This window comes from Hydractinia symbiolongicarpus, chromosome 12 (assembly GCF_029227915.1).
Source record: "Hydractinia symbiolongicarpus strain clone_291-10 chromosome 12, HSymV2.1, whole genome shotgun sequence".
Lineage (NCBI taxonomy): Eukaryota > Metazoa > Cnidaria > Hydrozoa > Anthoathecata > Hydractiniidae > Hydractinia > Hydractinia symbiolongicarpus.
Genome location: NC_079886.1, coordinates 6,117,428 through 6,134,313, shown reverse-complemented (window position 1 = coordinate 6,134,313; position 16,886 = coordinate 6,117,428). Strand labels below are relative to the sequence as shown.

The 16,886-nt window shown below is 33.7% G+C and overlaps 1 protein-coding gene across 1 annotated transcript; it reads right to left on the bottom strand.

The window, feature by feature from the left end:
* Nucleotides 1-2,217: 2,217 nt before the first annotated feature.
* Nucleotides 2,218-10,831, bottom strand: LOC130622349 (uncharacterized). The gene is made up of 2 exons (XM_057437807.1): nucleotides 10,811-10,831; nucleotides 2,218-5,184 (listed from the first exon to the last, which is right to left on the bottom strand). Exon 2 carries the CDS (start codon nucleotides 5,138-5,140, stop codon nucleotides 3,932-3,934), a length of 1,209 nt encoding a protein of 402 aa, XP_057293790.1. The 5' UTR covers nucleotides 5,141-5,184; nucleotides 10,811-10,831; the 3' UTR covers nucleotides 2,218-3,931.
* Nucleotides 10,832-16,886: the final 6,055 nt, after the last annotated feature.

Below are 16,886 nucleotides of genomic sequence, written 5' to 3'. Positions count from 1 at the left end.
ACGGTAGAGTGTGTTGTTAATGGCGCAATGTTTCCACGATTAAGCAAAGGTAATGCGGTGTTGTTGGAAATATCGTATTTGATCTATTTTTTAACTGTATAAATTGCTGGCGGATTTTGGCTAGTAGCCTTTGGTGATGTTGGCAAAAGTTGATCTGTGTTTTGTTTACATTGTTGTCGGCTTCATTCGAATATACAAGTGGATTTTTCTTTTGGTTCTGCAAACACAGTACAAAAAACAGTTAGCTTTTACGATACTTTCGTATTAAAACATTCTCACTTCTTCATATAATGCATTAGTTCAAAAGCTGTCTTGTGAAACAATATTTCTTATTTTTTTGTTAAATGTTATTTTGGGTTTTGGGGACAAAGTTGGGATCAAGATAGACACTCTACTTCCAATACTGCTAAAAACTTACTCTGACCGGCAACAAGAGTAAACAGTGATCTAAAGATTTTTTACGGAATTGTAGATTAACTCTAAAACCATGAAAAAAAATTTATTGGACCCAAAATAATCATGAAAGTACTCCGAGATTCCGAGTTATAAATTCGATTCAAACAACAAGTCTTATCCCAGAACTTGTTGGGCTTTTTATATTTTTCCGCCCAAATATAAAAAGCCTAACAAGTCCTGGGGACGATGTTGAAAATCTCTAAAGTAACAAGGTTTCGTAACAAAACGATCATCTTAATGTCCTTCAGAAGTACCAAGTACGAGATTCGGTATAACCTACCCTTCGCTCTCCACCTTGGTGCTCAATCCTTTCACCCTGTCAAGTTGAACAAAGAGCAAGCCTTTTTCTTTCTCAGCTCTCTGCCATTTTTCAAGAAACTCTCTGCGCTGTTGCTCGCATTCTTTGCGCTGGTTGATCCAAACTTTTGTAAACATTTCACGTAGCTGAAATCTGTCTTTAGCCACAGCGAGGTCCATCTCCAAATCCATCACCTTCGTTTTTAGTTCTTACTTTTCATCCTCTCTAAACTTTAGGTTTGTGAGAGATCTTTGTCAGCAGCGCCATCTAATTCTAAATTGTGAATACGTTGCTTCGACTCCTTTACTTCTTGTTCCAGTAAGAAACATCTTCTCATTCAGCTTTCAATCCTTGCTTTATTAACACTAAACGAACTCTTATGCTCCCTATTATTAGCTGCTTACCAATATAAAATGTGTCTAGCATTGATGCAAGATATGTGTAGACTGAAGTTACGATTTTGTGTCACTCATATTTAACAGCGGAGACTAACGTCATCCACATTTGACGTCATAAATAGACGCAAATCCCAACCTCGACCTTAGACTTTGTTAGATTTTTAATAAAGTTTGTTATAATCCTTTTTCTGACCAAAGACATCGTTTTTATGATGGTACTGTTACGAATGCGTGATAAAGAGAAACCAGCAAAAATACACCTGGTTATGAGCATGTCCCCTGTTGTGCAAAAAAACACGAGTTTAAAGAAATCCGTATACTGGCGATAATTTTTTTATGTCGTATTATAAAGCACTCACTTTGTGCTTTGTGTAATCATAACGTTTCGATTGCAGGATTACTCTGCTTTTGCCGGTGGAATTTTCTTGGGAAGCAAGTCGGTAAAAAGCGAGCAAATTTTTAATTTGTAACTATTTTATATTTATATTAGTTTTAGCTTTTAAGGGGTGTTAAAGATTTTTATTTTAATTTTTAATTGAAGATGTTACATAAAAAAGGAGAAATTGGGAATTCCTCTTGCATGCATTATCTGTTTCGATTTCTAACAGTACTTGCTTGGAAAAAAATATTGTTTCCAATAATCGGTTAAAAATTTGAAAGATTAATATTTTCGCCGACTAAGAAATTGTTACCGACTTCTTTTAGCTGATTTTTTCCACTAATAAGATAGTCGTAAGATACAATATCAGCATCGCCAGATGTTAATTTACAATATTGTGCAACTTATCTAAAATAGGAAGGTATCAAAAGGGTTTTCTTTGAATTCAAATTTTTGTATCGTTTGAGAGAAATCTTATTTCACTTGTGAAATCCAGATAAACGCTTGGCCTCTCTTAGGAACTAATTTGTACAGAACTCAATTTTAAAAAGGGACATTTAGAAAAAGTCATGAAATGATATTAACCTGAACAAAGGCAAGACCTAATTACGTCAGATATTTATGTGTTTACAGAAAAGAATTGTTTAAATAAATATTTATGAGCCATAAAAAACCACCCATAGAAATGAAGGAAAACTAAAATTTTGAGATATTTTTTATAGTCATCGATTGGTATTATACACACGTGTTAACCAATATTGAAATCCACCGCCAGCTGTAGAAGTTATAAATATATAAATAATTACATTTGATCATCATTAAGTCGAAATTTGTTGTTGTCTGTTTATCGTACTTCGCACGCATATCATTTTCTGTCTGTGCATACTTTATGAGCCTAATTTTTTTAGCCAATTTTTTTCGGCTCCTTGTCGGTCCTAATTCTTTCAGTCCTTCTCAAAATCTCGTCCGTCACTTAAGATCTCAAAATCTTGTCACTTAGCGCCTTCTCAAAATCTCGTTACTTAAGATTTCAAAATCTCGTCACTTATCACCTTCTCAAAATCTCGTCATTTAAAGTCTTCTTAAAATCTTGTCACTTAGGACCTTTTCAAAATCTCGTCACTTAAGACTCGACGCTTACGGCTGACAAAAAATTTGAGTCATTTTTAATTATTTGTTATTACTTTTTACCAGAAAGCTGATGATAAAAACAAATAAAAGTCAGTGCAAGTTTCGACACACTTTATATATTATGTCCTCGTAACCATAAAGATGATATTAGTTTTTGCGCAAAAAACACAAAAAAAAGAAAAGAAAAATGCACAAATCTGCAAACATTTATTCATGCGAGGTTCAAAATTCGTCTCTGGTGTCTCTAAGAACTCGACTTTTTAAAACGTTTAATTTGGTCCAAAATATTTGCTGGCCATAATTTCGTCACCTACTGTATACGCTTTTACCGCAGGATAAACAAGCTACAGCAAACCACTTCCGTATTAAATAAGATAATGTATCAATATAATACTAATAAGAAATGTCGGTTAAAGAAACATAAAAATTTGACAATGTATACTTTGTCATAACTTACTCACTGTTCGTTATTATCAACACGATTGATAAACAAAATTAGGCTGTGTCACTGGGCTATTTCACCTGACTATTTCACCGGGCTGTTTCACCTGACTATTTCACCGGGCTGTTTCACCTGACTATTTCACCGGGCTGTTTCACCTGACTATTTCACCGGGCTGTTTCATTGGTATGTATCACCGAACTATATCGTCAAGTTTTTGATAACTATTTTACCCGCTGTTTCATCAGACTGTTTCACTGGGCTGCTTCGATGCACTATTTTACCGGGTTGTTTCTCCAGGCTGTTACACCGGACTGTTTCACGGAACTTCTCCATTAATAACGTTTACGAACATCGTTAAAAGCTATTTTATTTAACTTCCATGGTGCAACATTAGTACGAGTTAAAAGAACATAAATTACGCGAAGGTTTATACCCAATTTCTACAAAATATTTTAAATGGGAAAATATGTCATTTAAGTTTCATCTGTGCAACCTTTTTTCGTAGCCAAGATAATTCGGCAACGGAATTAGCATTTCCTTCACATCTTCTATCAACAGCTCTGCCAGTTCCATGTAGTGATTTAAGCAGTTTAAAGTATCAAGATTGTGTTTATGGTTCACCTTCCTATATTCATGACGCGCTTTTCATTTAAAAACAGAAATTAACCAATAATGCACCCAAATTTAAAATCAATCCACCCGCCTTGAATCTTACGCAATTGAACTTTTCGTGCAAAGAACTAATACACCCCAATTCAACCATTATTTTAAGCAATATGTGATTTTTCCAACTATTCGTACAACTTTTCCTATTAAACCAATTTTCACACAAAACAATATTGTCTCAGCCTTGTAAGAATTAAATACGTCTTCAATTGTTTCATAGCTGGCACAGGTAAGTCAGGACATATTGCCATTCTTCTTGGCAAATATAATTCGTCAAGATTCTCGTCTTCATCGCTGCCATATGGAATCGGCTCTGACATTGTCCTAACAAGTGGTCGCTTTCTTTCGCCACATAGCAAATCACCTACGTTGCTTCCTTCCATGGCTGTTTTAACAGGTTCGTCATCACATTCTGTACCTTTACGACGCGATGTTTCGTGTCCTGTGGCACTAACCTCGTGAGGTGAATATTCGTTTTGAAACTTTTGATGTGATTTTTTTTGTCGAAACTTGGAGAAACCCAACGAAACCGTTCTTTTGAATCTTCGGCGACGGTTTGCGGGTTTAGTTTCTTCTAAGAAATAGTTTTGTTCATTTTCCTCATCACTGTATGTGCCTTTATCTATCTCCTTTGGTTGATCGCTGAAATCGTAAAATTCTGCAGTATTACAGCGCCTTAGCGCAGTTTTTTTGTTTCTCTTATGAGATGCAGAAACAACGTCTTCGTGTATTTTGGATAAATTGCTTTGTATAACATTCAAGTGGAATTCTTCATCTTCGTAATGCACAGTATCGTTCAAGACACTTCGTCTGTTTGCTTCTAGCAGTTGCTTTGTCATCCGAACATGTTCTGATGGACTCTTCGTCTCACTTATCGCCCTTCGTATTTTTCTTTGAGTTTTATCATCGCTGTTTTGATGTTGTTTATCTAACATGTCTTCTCTCCTAACTTTTGACGTCGAATCTGAACTATGATTATTTGATATAAGGCCATGTACCTTTTCCTCTTTCAGCATTGTGATACAGTCTTTTCGAGTCTCTCCTGTTTTGTAAGCACCATTAGCTTCGTGCAAATCTGTCGAAGATTCACCGAGTAGATCTATTTCAGATAATTCTAAAGCTGATGTCTCAATACATGTTGAATTACACGTCGTTTTAGGTTTTTGAATAATATCTGGCAACTTTCCAACAAAGTTTATGTGTTTCCCATTAGGGTCCTTTATGATCTCTTTAGGTTTGCTGTCTAACCATGTTTCGTTGCTGTAACAACGTGCTGTTATCTTTTCATCGCGAATATCAGGAAGAAATTGTTGATTTTGATGTTGATTGTTTTTGTCCATGTTATCACATTGCAGTATTTTCAACATGTTACTGCGTTTTACTTATTTCACTTTTCTTTTTAATTAAAAACCTATGGAATATAATAATAGTATTTATATGGCAACATAATGCTTCTGTTTACTGTCGGAAAAGATTATATAGGACATGTCTGAATGGATTTTTTAAAACATGACAATCAGAGTAGTATAAAACATTTAGAGTGTCTTTTATGGGATTCACCAACCTAAAAAAAATAATCCAGACATGCATGGAAATGTGAAGAAAAATGAAAGGAAGCAAGAAGGAAGTCGTAAAAAAGTAGTTTTTTAAATTCGTTCTTTACCAAAGACGTGATCAAACATTAGCTTCCAACTTTATCAATTGCCACCTTGGCTAAAAACGAATAGATTTCATTGCTTGAAATTGTAAGCTGTTTCATATCTTCATACATTGTCCTTTTATATTCTTTTTAAACATTTTTTTGGGTTGCTACTGTTGCTAAAAGTTGCACATACATCATCATCTCGTGTAGTTCGTCTATTTTATAACATTATGTATGTTTGGTTTTTGATTCTGAAAAAAGAAGTTTTTTAAAGAGACGCTACAGTTTTTTACTGACCACTTTAAAACGTGCACACACAAAACAAATAAACAGAACAAAAACAAGCAAACAAAAAACAACGAAACAATAACAACAGCATTCAGAAATATATTAACACGTCAGACAACCCCTAAGAAATTTCTCTGTTTCTTCTTAACCTGCTGAATATTTTAATGAAATAAAACAATGAATATTTTATATAAAAAGATTTAAAATTAGCATAGGTGGCAAGCGCAATGGGAACAAAAATAATCGTCCCACTTAACGGAATTTCAAAGGAGAATTTAAGACATTTAATCGGAGAGATTGTAATACATACGTTTTAGCCAGCCTTTTCGAAGCGAAATTATATTGGACTGTTTTCATGGGGGAGGGATTTGTGAGGTCTTTTATTTCGTTATCAGTAGAAAGTTTGTCATAGGCATGGTCGTCTAAGGTAATATAATCAAACATATGGGCACAATTTAACTCAGCAGCGCTTAAAAAAAACGTTTAAGAGAACTTTCTATGGACACAGAAAATGGTGTGCTAATCGTAATACCTCTTTGGGGTAATAAATAAGCGGAGTTTCTTACCTTAAGCACAAGTGAGGGAAAGTTCACTGAGAACAAGAAACTTGCCCCATAAATAATTATGTGTCCGAACATTTTACTAACGACTAAACAAATTTCAGCATGCGCCCACTATTTACGCCCCTAATGACGCCCAATAATAAATGTACCCTGAAAAGATGGAATAAGTATTACAAATTACAACCATTAACATCTTATAACAGCGCCCTTCCTTATGAAAAGGATCAGACCTAATAGCCGTTTTAATAAGCAAAGCATCAGTATACAGCACATTAGGTGTATCGATGTTGTGATGTTTTTGACATACCAAGGAATACATTAAAACCACACAATTAAACCTGTTGACAACAACACGAGTTTTCTTTATATTTTCTTCTTCTTCTTCTTCTTCTTCTTCTTCTTCTTCTTCTTCTTCTTCTTCTTCTTTTTCTTCTTCTTTTTCTTTTTCTTTTTCTTTTTCTTTTTCTTCTTCTTTTTCTTCTTCTTTTTCTTCTTCTTTTTCTTCTTCTTTTTTTTCTTCTTCTTCTTCTTCTTCTTCTTCTTCTTCTTCTTCTTCTTCTTCTTCTTCTTCTTCTTCTTCTTCTTCTTCTTCTTCTTCTTCTTTTTCTTTTTCTTTTTCTTTTTCTTTTTCTTCTTCTTTTTCTTCTTCTTTTTTTTCTTCTTCTTCTTCTTCTTCTTCTTCTTCTTCTTCTTCTTCTTCTTCTTCTTCTTCTTCTTCTTCTTCTTCTTCTTCTTCTTCTTCTTCTTCTTCTTCTTCTTCTTCTTCTTCTTCTTCTTCTTCTTCTTCTTCTTCTTCTTCTTCTTCTTCTTCTTCTTCTTCTTCTTATAAAAACCAATTTAGGATAAAAAGAAGATTTCGGTACAGTAAAATACTTTTTTATAGCTCGCTAATGATTCTTTTTTTTTCTTTAAAAAAATGTTAATACAAGAAGAGAAAAAAAAATCTTTTCTTTCCTTTTTTCGCTGTTTAATTAAAAAATCTTAAAAAATTTGCACATCTATGATAAAAGCTAAAGAATGTAAGCTTTATATATAAAACGGAATACATTTTCACTACATTCGACGCGGGAAACTTTAAAACTTTGTAAAAAGGCGATCAACGGAATATAACACCTGCTTTTTAACATATAAATATATTTACAATGACTTCAAAAAATTCTCACCGTGGTAAAAAAAAATTTTATATCACCTGTTGTAGAAGCAGAAATACTTTGAAATGATAAAGCTAATGACACTGGTAATGGTTATATGAATATCAAAACACTTTTTATGTAAGTTAACAAAATTGAACTAAATGATATACCCTGGAAGCACAAAAAATTCTAAAGCTTTCACGCTTCGTTGAAATGTAACATTTACTTCTTTTCTGGTAATGCTATTTTGCAATAACTTCGAACCTAGGATCTGTCAAGTTTTTTATGATCAAGAAACCCGTACCCTTTCATCTTCATATCACAGGTCCTGAGTTCGAGGTTGATGCCGTCTATGTTTCTTTTAAAAGAAAGGCTAAAGTAGCTATTTATAACGCTAGATGTTCTTTAGTGTTCTGAAAAGTTTCACGCTTTAATCTTCTCAAGTTGTTACCAGAATATGTTCTTATGTACGTCACGTTTTTGCCAATATTGTCAAGTTATTTCGCTCTCTTTTTTCACTGTTTATGGCAGAATATACTTTACAAAAAAGGGTTTCGCTATTGAAAAAGTTAATTTAAACACTGGGGGTTTTGCAATCGAGAACGTAATTGTATTCCCGCCTATAATTATAGTAATGACCCCCGACTATTATATAAAGCTACATTTATTGAAATAGGTATATTCTACTTGGGTTTTTTTCTCGAATTCTTCGCTTCCTGTTAGAGTTCACTTAATTGCATAAGAAGGACGACCTTCTTGTCATAGTCACGTAAGACATTGCTACTCAATGTTAGCAGAATGAAATTTTTAGTGGACAATTTTTTTATAGTAGAACGTTCGCTTCCAGTGCGAAAGGTCTCAGGTTTAAAACCCGGCTGGTTTATGCCAGAGACTATAAAAATACGAATCTATCCTTTCTGCTTCCTTAAAGTCAAGTATGCATCCTCTCTGTCAGGGTCTCTTGCCCAGATCATTATCGCAGAGTGACAAAATTAGGGACATGTTTTTAGCATGAAAAAAATTTAATTAGTGTCGCAATGTAAAACAAGACGTAAAAGACCCTGGGAACGAGTTTGAATAAAACTTCGTTTGTGTACCTACACAAACGAAGTTTTATTCAAACTCGTTGCGACGCTAAGAAGATTTGTGTGGCTAGTGAATTTGAGATGTATGAAGTATGTAGATATATGACAGATGTATCTATGCGACGCTAAAGAAGATATATGTGTGGCTAGTGAATTTGAGATGTATGAAAGACAAATTTATTGAAATTCCTCCCAATACAAAAAACAAGAAGTTCTAGAAAAGAAGCAGCAGGAAGCCTTTAAATATTATTACTTTCACTTACCAAGCATGCTGCATCTGTTTGTTTGAAAAAGTCGTTCGCAGCCAGTAAATAACATTTCTGTTTATATGTTCATCTTTAATCGAAAAAGCGGTTAGGCTTTCTTTAACATTTATAAATTTTATTATTTCTGTGGGCGTCTGCGCATTATCAATGGTCACGATCAATAGTAACTGTTCAATACGCTGAAGATTACTACTACACGTTTTTAATAAATGATTTTCGCTCACCTACACAAAATATATATGGCCGAGAATTAAACGCCTACGAACACAAAAGTTTAAAACACACGCTTGAAACATCAAAAGAACAACAACCCAATTTGTTTGTTTTCTATCCCACGACGAGTTTTACACAGTTCTTTTACAAAACAACAGCATTCCATTACAGCCTTGAACTGTCAAGTTTTTGCAATTTCTATCAGCGCCTTAGTTTAGATCTTATCACCTTGCATGTGACATTTGAAACACAAATTCTTAATTTTTAAAACATTCTTATATTCAGTGAGATCTGCGAAATTTGTTAGACACTCACCATTCATCCTTTTCCCCAGGGTTTGTTACCTATGTCAAAGCCGCTAGCGCTTACTGTCCTCGATGTCAAAAAGGAGAAAGCACCTGGGAGCGAGGTTGCTCACCATGAACCTTAATTACTGTTTATATGGTCAAAGAGACTGGCTTGTAGGGGAGATCTCGTTTCTCAGAGGCGAATCCCGGCGGGATGAACATTTTCTCATCTAAAAAGTAACAAAACGATTGTTTATTATGCTAAACTAATTATCTTTAATTATATGAAAAATATTTCTTTTGCTCTACATTATTTAATGTTTCATCTTCCTCCTCCACAATGGTTAAGGATGACAAGCAAGACATTTTTCAAATTTTAATCTCTCTAGAATTCACCCTAAGTTCTATAATTTTCACGTGCGTACAGCATGTTTTGATATTTTACACAAAGGCACAAAAAGCCTAGGTCACTTCTTAGTAAACAAAGAAGGGACATTGTATTTTCCCTAATTAATACCAACTGATAATTTAATGCCGTTACAAAATTATATTTTGTCTCTACAACATGGCTAAACAAAAAGTCGCTAAAGGACATGAATTTTTTTTAAATAATAAAATTTAATTATTAAACATCAGATGAGTATTAATTAGTCAGTTATTAATAACTATAAAATAATGCATACTTAACAGGGGACTGAGTCAGTTGGAGAAAATATCATGTTTAGATGGTTAAGAAATTTCAATTTTACAGATTCGCTGTTGAAACAGAAGCATTACCAACTGAAATGACTTTAAGCGCGATTGGAAAATTCCGCCATATGGTTTGTATCATAATGGACATCTGTTTTTACATGAACCATGTCTGGTTCCCAGAGATGTATAATAATCTGATAAGCGTAGAGCAGGCATGGGCCATGAGGTCGGAAAGACCTACTATCACCATAAAATATTGTTGCTTTCCATTTTGAAAACAAATTATAAAATAATCAATGAAAAAGAAGACAAATAGAATCCCAGTGTTCCGATGCCTCCAGATTCTTAGGAATGCAGGTTACGTTGTTCATAAAGAAAGTGATGGCTACTGCGTCCTTTACAAAAACGACAAACTTTTATACTGCATTATGTCAAACCTAAGAAATATGATGATACCTTACTGAACAAAAAAAAAAAATGAGACAAAATTGTCATTATTCTTCATAAATATTGTCACTTTCGTCTGACTGTTAGGGTGTTGTTAATATGTAATATATACAGAATATGAGACATTTTTTCAAAATCAGCGAAATAAAAGCTAGGATATTAGGAAAATGAGAGGAAAATTCGCGTTAAAATGACTGTCAACTCTGTCAAAGAAGTTTTTATAATACAACATGGACACTAATTACAGAATTGCTCAAAATATTTTAGTTTTAAGCTTTATTTTTCTTATTTCTATCAGGAAACATGTACCGTTACGTCAGCGAGTTAAATAACCGCCCAATAAAATAACAGCCCATTTAAATAAACGCCCAATCAAATAAACGCCCATTATCAAAAAGAATATAAATAACCAGTGCTTACCCCTTTATTGTAATACACACTCCTTACGTCAAATCATCAGAAACTAACTTATCATTTTTTATGTTGTGTTTCCAAGATAACGAATATTAAACAGAATATTTGCTAAGAATGTAAACAAAAAAAGAATAGAAGAAAGAAATATAGAAAATACAGCTTACAAAAATCAACATAACATTTCTTGCACCTGCTTGTGTGAATAAAAACTAAAGTCCTAAATATTCAAAACGAATGGAAGTAAAAAGAGCTTAAAGTATTATTTTTAAAAAAAATATGTTTTGTATTTTGATCTTCGTTTTTTTATATCAATAGATAAATGAAAGAGACTAAAACAACTAACAAAAGACAGAAAAATATTGTTCACAAGTCTAAAAGAAAAAAAGGTTGGACCAAAACGCGGGCCTTTAATTGAATTCAATGTTAATGTTAATGTTTACGCGCTGTTTAAATTAGATTACCGGTAACCGATTGGTAACCTTGTGGAAGAGCGTTCGCTTTCAGTGCAGAAAGGTCTTATATTCAAACCCCGGTCCAGTCATACCAGAGTCTATAAAAGTGCGAATCTATTCTTTTTGCTTAGCGTTCAGCATGAGAATATGATTGATATCTTAGGTGGTTGTCTAGTTAAGCGATTGCTGTGCTTGCACGACTTTCGTAGCTCAAATAGAAACTTAGGCACTAGGACCCCCCCCCCCCCCCCCCCTTTAACAGAACCCGCGTTGATAGCAATACCAACATAAACTAAAGACTGATAATATTCCACTCAAACTACCATATCTTAAAATTAATAACGTAAACATAAAGAGAGAAGAAACAATAAAATTTCTTGGCGTACTTTTAGACTTATTAACATGGTATAAACATATACAAACCCTTGAAAATAAAATCTCTAAAAACTTAGGGATATATAGGGATATAAGGCCAAACGATACTTAAATTTCCATTGCTTAAAGAACCTATATTTTTCTTTTATACACAGTTACTTAACGTATTGTAATATATCCTGTGCAAGTAACAATGTAAATAAATTAAAAAAGTTGTATAATAAACAAAAACATGCTTGTCGCATAATTTTTGGTTCAGACAGATATGCACCAACACAACACTTATTTCTTATAATTGTGGCTTCGAACATTTATCAATTAAATATGCATGAAGTTTTACTTTTTATGTACAAGATAAAACAAAACATAACACCAAAATTGTTTACTAACTAATTTAGTTAAATACAACATAAATATGATACTAGGTTTTCAAAAATAATTATTAAGTGCCAAAGGTTTTATTAAAATCTTGCACGTTTTCAATTAGACATAGGGGACCATACCTATGGAATAAATTTTTATCTAATGATAAAAACAAACTCAACTCTTAATATTTTCAAGAAAAATGTAAAAACAAAATTATTAACGACTGATCTTATAGACATTTGTAAATATTTTTAGATGCAAACTCTCACAAAGACCTTTGTAAATTCAACTAATCTTTTTATGGAATATATATAGTTAGAATATTGCTTTTTTATATTAAGTATTATTTTAACTCTCTTTCTTTTTGCTTAACAACGGGGCTTAGTGATAAGGCAATTTGTGCCTTCTTTTTGCTCCGGCCATTTTTATATATATTACAAGATATTTTAACCTGTTTTATTTATATAACGGCGAAATATACCTATAACCTATAACCTAAAAATAACCTCTAACCTAAAGAGACTATCCTGCATAAATAATGTCAATAACAATAATAGAGAGAAAGGGCAGGGATGGTTATAAAACGCGGCTAAGAATAAAAAAGATTGTATCGGTTTATTAATAATGCCTCTACATATGCACTGTTTTTGGTATACAATGTTTTTCCACATCCTTGCTCTATTTTCTTTACGTGAACGTCCCGATTGGTGGACGCTGTGTTATTACAACCCACTTGAACCTACTTTTTCTTCCACTAATATGTACGTTTAGTAGGCCGCTTCCTGTTAAAAAAGTCATGACAAAAGCTCCCAGCGTTAAAACTTCGTCTCAATTTCCATTACATAAAAGATGGCAACGTTTTCTGAATTTTTATTGCTTGTTAAAAATTTTTTTTGTCTGCAAATGCTTGGAAGTTGACTAGTTTAACAGGCGTCGTGTTTGGACAATAATATAACACGCATGCCCAGATACTAAGCGCTGGTGGCTGGTCACAGCTGTGAACGCCTGGAATACGGCCTTAAGACTGAGGCACCGTATGAGAGGTTTGGGATGAAAAGAGTCGATTCACAAAACTAACTAAAGACGCAAGACTAACAGAATTCTTTACGTGGTTAACTTGGTTAGCAATACATAAAAAGGAACTGACCGAGTGATGAAGGTCATCACCAGAATTATGATATCTATTGAGGGTAAATACCAAAATTCTCTACTCTTCTTGACAAAAAAGGACAATGTAAATGGTTTTAAATTTTGTTATTATGCCAGCCTCAGGCACAAACTTAAAACTAACAAGTCTTGGGGACGAGGTTGTATCTTTTCCAGTATCGTTTGGCTTTTTATTTGCTGATTTTGCTCATATCCAACATTTTCGTTTCCGTATGAACTGTCATATAATAAAGCTTTTTTTGTCTTTCTTATGTACCCCTTCTAGAAATCTGCTTTGCTAAGAAGTGTTTTAAACACAGAAAATAAGGATTTTGTTATGCAAAATTATTTTGTTTACAATTTATGTGAACTGTTGAATTATCAGGTACATTTACCTACTGTGTATGGTATTCAAACCAACTTTGTCCCCTGGGCTCTTTTTCTCATTCTGACATTCTCGCCGTCTGAGATTGTCAGAAAGAAAAAAAGGGCCCTGGGGAGGGGGTTGGCATTCAACCTTGTTGAATTAATGGCAATTTAGATTTGTAATGCCTAAATTGATATTATTATCTTCCTCAACATATATATAAAAAAATTTATTTCAAGCTCTTACTCATTGCAAGTCTTGTGCGATATTAAAATTCGTTTTGATAGACTGTCCGTCTACATCTGTTTAGGGTTACTCTTATGGGATTATTCCAACTAATTATTAACATTGACTATGAAGTTTATTGACCTCAAGTATGACGTAGGGGGTTTGGTGACCTTAATGATTTTCCTATGATCTGATGTGACGATAAACTTCGTTTGCTGCAGAGCACGATACAACGATAACGTTGTCAGCAAACATTTCGTAAAAAAGAAAAATTCATTTGTTTGAGAGATAAGCTTTTTTCTGCCGTTTTGGAACGTATTCATTTTCCATTTAATTTTTTTTCAAATTTAGTTTTCATATTTTTTAGAACTATACCTCATAAATGGAACGTGCTCATTTTATGAATCCATAGCAAAAGAACAGTAAAAATAACGTTCTCCATGGTTGCCCGTTTTTTTTTTTTGCTTTTGACCCACTAGAATATTTTCAAACCCATTTAAAACGTTTGTCATGCATGGTGATAAATCTTTTTTTATCAGTGATACAACAAGTAGATAAAAAACAAGTACCTGTCTTGCACTTCCTCCCTTCGATTATCTTTTATATTATTATTAAACTCTTATCATCTGACTTTAAAGGAACATGCAAGTTAAGGCTTTTTTATGCATATTACTCACAAATGAAAAAGTGTATTCCCAACCTCAATCCGAAGTTAGGGGGTTAAATTTAGGGGGTTAAATTGGATTTTTTTAGTATTGCATGCCGTGAAACATAATTTTTTGGCATAATGAAAAGTATTTGTCGTTATCACACTTCACCAACCTCATCCCCAAGGGCATCTTGTATCTTTTCTGACATCGGGACAACGTTACTTGCCGTCCTGGTTATAGAAAGAGACAACAGGCGCTGGGAACGACGTTGACGCTTCACGAAAAGTGAAAACATTTACGGGCTGTTTTTAATGCAATTATCTTTACGGTAAGGAAGAGGTAAGGTTGGCGTTTAGTTTTTGATTTGTAAGTACGTAACCTGGGTAAATCCCGAAAAGTCCTGGGGACGAGATTTTATGTATTCATCATTTGATACAGAATGTTGATTATTGTTGTCATAGTAATTGTCGGTCATTAAAAAATGTGTAGCGGAGATTTTTTAATGACTATGAAGTCCTTTATAAGATTCTCGAGTTTTGAGTTTATTTTTCGCACGATAGTACCTCATTTCTCTTTTCAGGCACCAAATTCTCTTGCTGATACGGTGGCAAGTCGTTACTATAACAAATGTGGGTAAAGAAGGTGCATTCCCACACTTTCTGCACTCAACTAAAAATAAAAGCATATCAACGGCCATAGCAACCAATTCCCGTCAATTCCCAGGAGATTCATATGTCTTGATCAAAGTTTAACGTATTACGAAAGATAGATGTCACTTTTCGGTCCTTTCGAGACGATATGCTATAGTTTTGATTGCTGTGTTGTGTGCACAAGCAGTCAGAAAGCTACCTTAACGGTGTACTCTACACAGTGAATTATAAGAGCTTATTCATCACCAAAAAGACTAAAGATTAAATTGTTTCTGGGATGGTTTGAAGTTCCAACAACTTGCATTTGTGAACATTCTTTTTATATACAACGCACATTTTCTTGTCCGAAAGGTGGTCTGATCATTAACAGACATAACAAAATTAGAAATGTTACTGCTGAAGTCCTTAAAGAAATTCGCACTAATGTTTATAGATCCGACCTTAACCCACTCATTGGTTAAAATTTGAGTTACGAAGCATCAAATTGGGCTGATTTTGCCATATCTGATGTTTTAGCTAAAGATCACAGGACAAAGAACATATTGCGATGTACGTTATTTTAATCCAGTAGCTAAGTTTCATTTGAACCAAAGCATTGCTGCAGTACATAAGAAAAAATAAATCAAGAAGAAGCGACAGTACAATCAACAGATTTTACAAGTGGAACATGGCTCTGTCACTCCTCTTCTCTTTTCATGTTTCGGTGAAATGAGTTGTCAGTGCAGTCGTTTCTTTTAACTTGCATGTGATCATCCATTTGATAAACGTAAAGTTAGCAAAATTTCTGTGAACGCACTTATCAAAGCAAGATTGAACTTTTCACTGCTCAGATCATGCATGCTTTGTATACCTGGTTAAAGAACTTCGGCTAAAATCGAGCCTATCAGTGAATCTGGCTTGAATCTTATAGTTTAAGAAAACAATATTGTTTTTAAAGGCATATAAGAAATTATATTCTGATGACACCAGCAGCTTTTTGGTATACAAACAGAGCTATCCATTCTATATTTGGTCGGTCAACCGAAAAACGGAACCGGTCTTGCAAAGTCTTATTAAATATATCTCTTGTTTAATAAACAAAAGGACAAACAAGAGACGTTAAAAGCAAAGCGATTGTGCTTTACAATTTTTTTGTCGTTGCAGACATGCACTACCACTAAAAATTGAAACGAAACCTATTTTATACTGAAGTTTCGTTCTTGATTTATTCTGGCGATAAAATAATAGTTAACAAAGTGACTTTTGATCTCCGGTCTACTACCGATACGGAAACTACTTTAAGAGGTCACAACTTGCACTCATGTGATGTGATATAATAGTTGTCCGACGAAACCAAATCATGCAGACGACTATTATAGTATGACTATTGTTGTAGAATTTTATTTATCTCCTTTCCCGATATTTAAAATTTTGTTTTCTAAACTGATACGAACGTACATCAAACGCTTCCTCGTTTCGAGGGCTTCCTGTTTTTTTTATATATAAAAAGGAATGGGAGAGAAACAAGTGGACATTTAACGTTTTCATCTTTTTTATTCATTTGTTTACACATCCATTTGTTTATCCAGCAAGCTCAACACACATCCTTCTCTCAACCTCGTTCCCAGGACTTTTTGTCTCTCATTGGCGCTTGGCTTATTGATAGGTCCTGGGATCGTGGTTTTCTTCACTGTAACATATAACATCATATATGTTATATGTTACAGTGAAGAAAACCACGATCTGTCATGATCTGTCATTGACACATTTTGACAACCTCGTTACCAGGACATTTCAATCTCGTCCCCAAATAAACAGCCTAACAAAAACTTCTGGGAAAGAGGTTGGAGCATTTTTTACATTTATTAT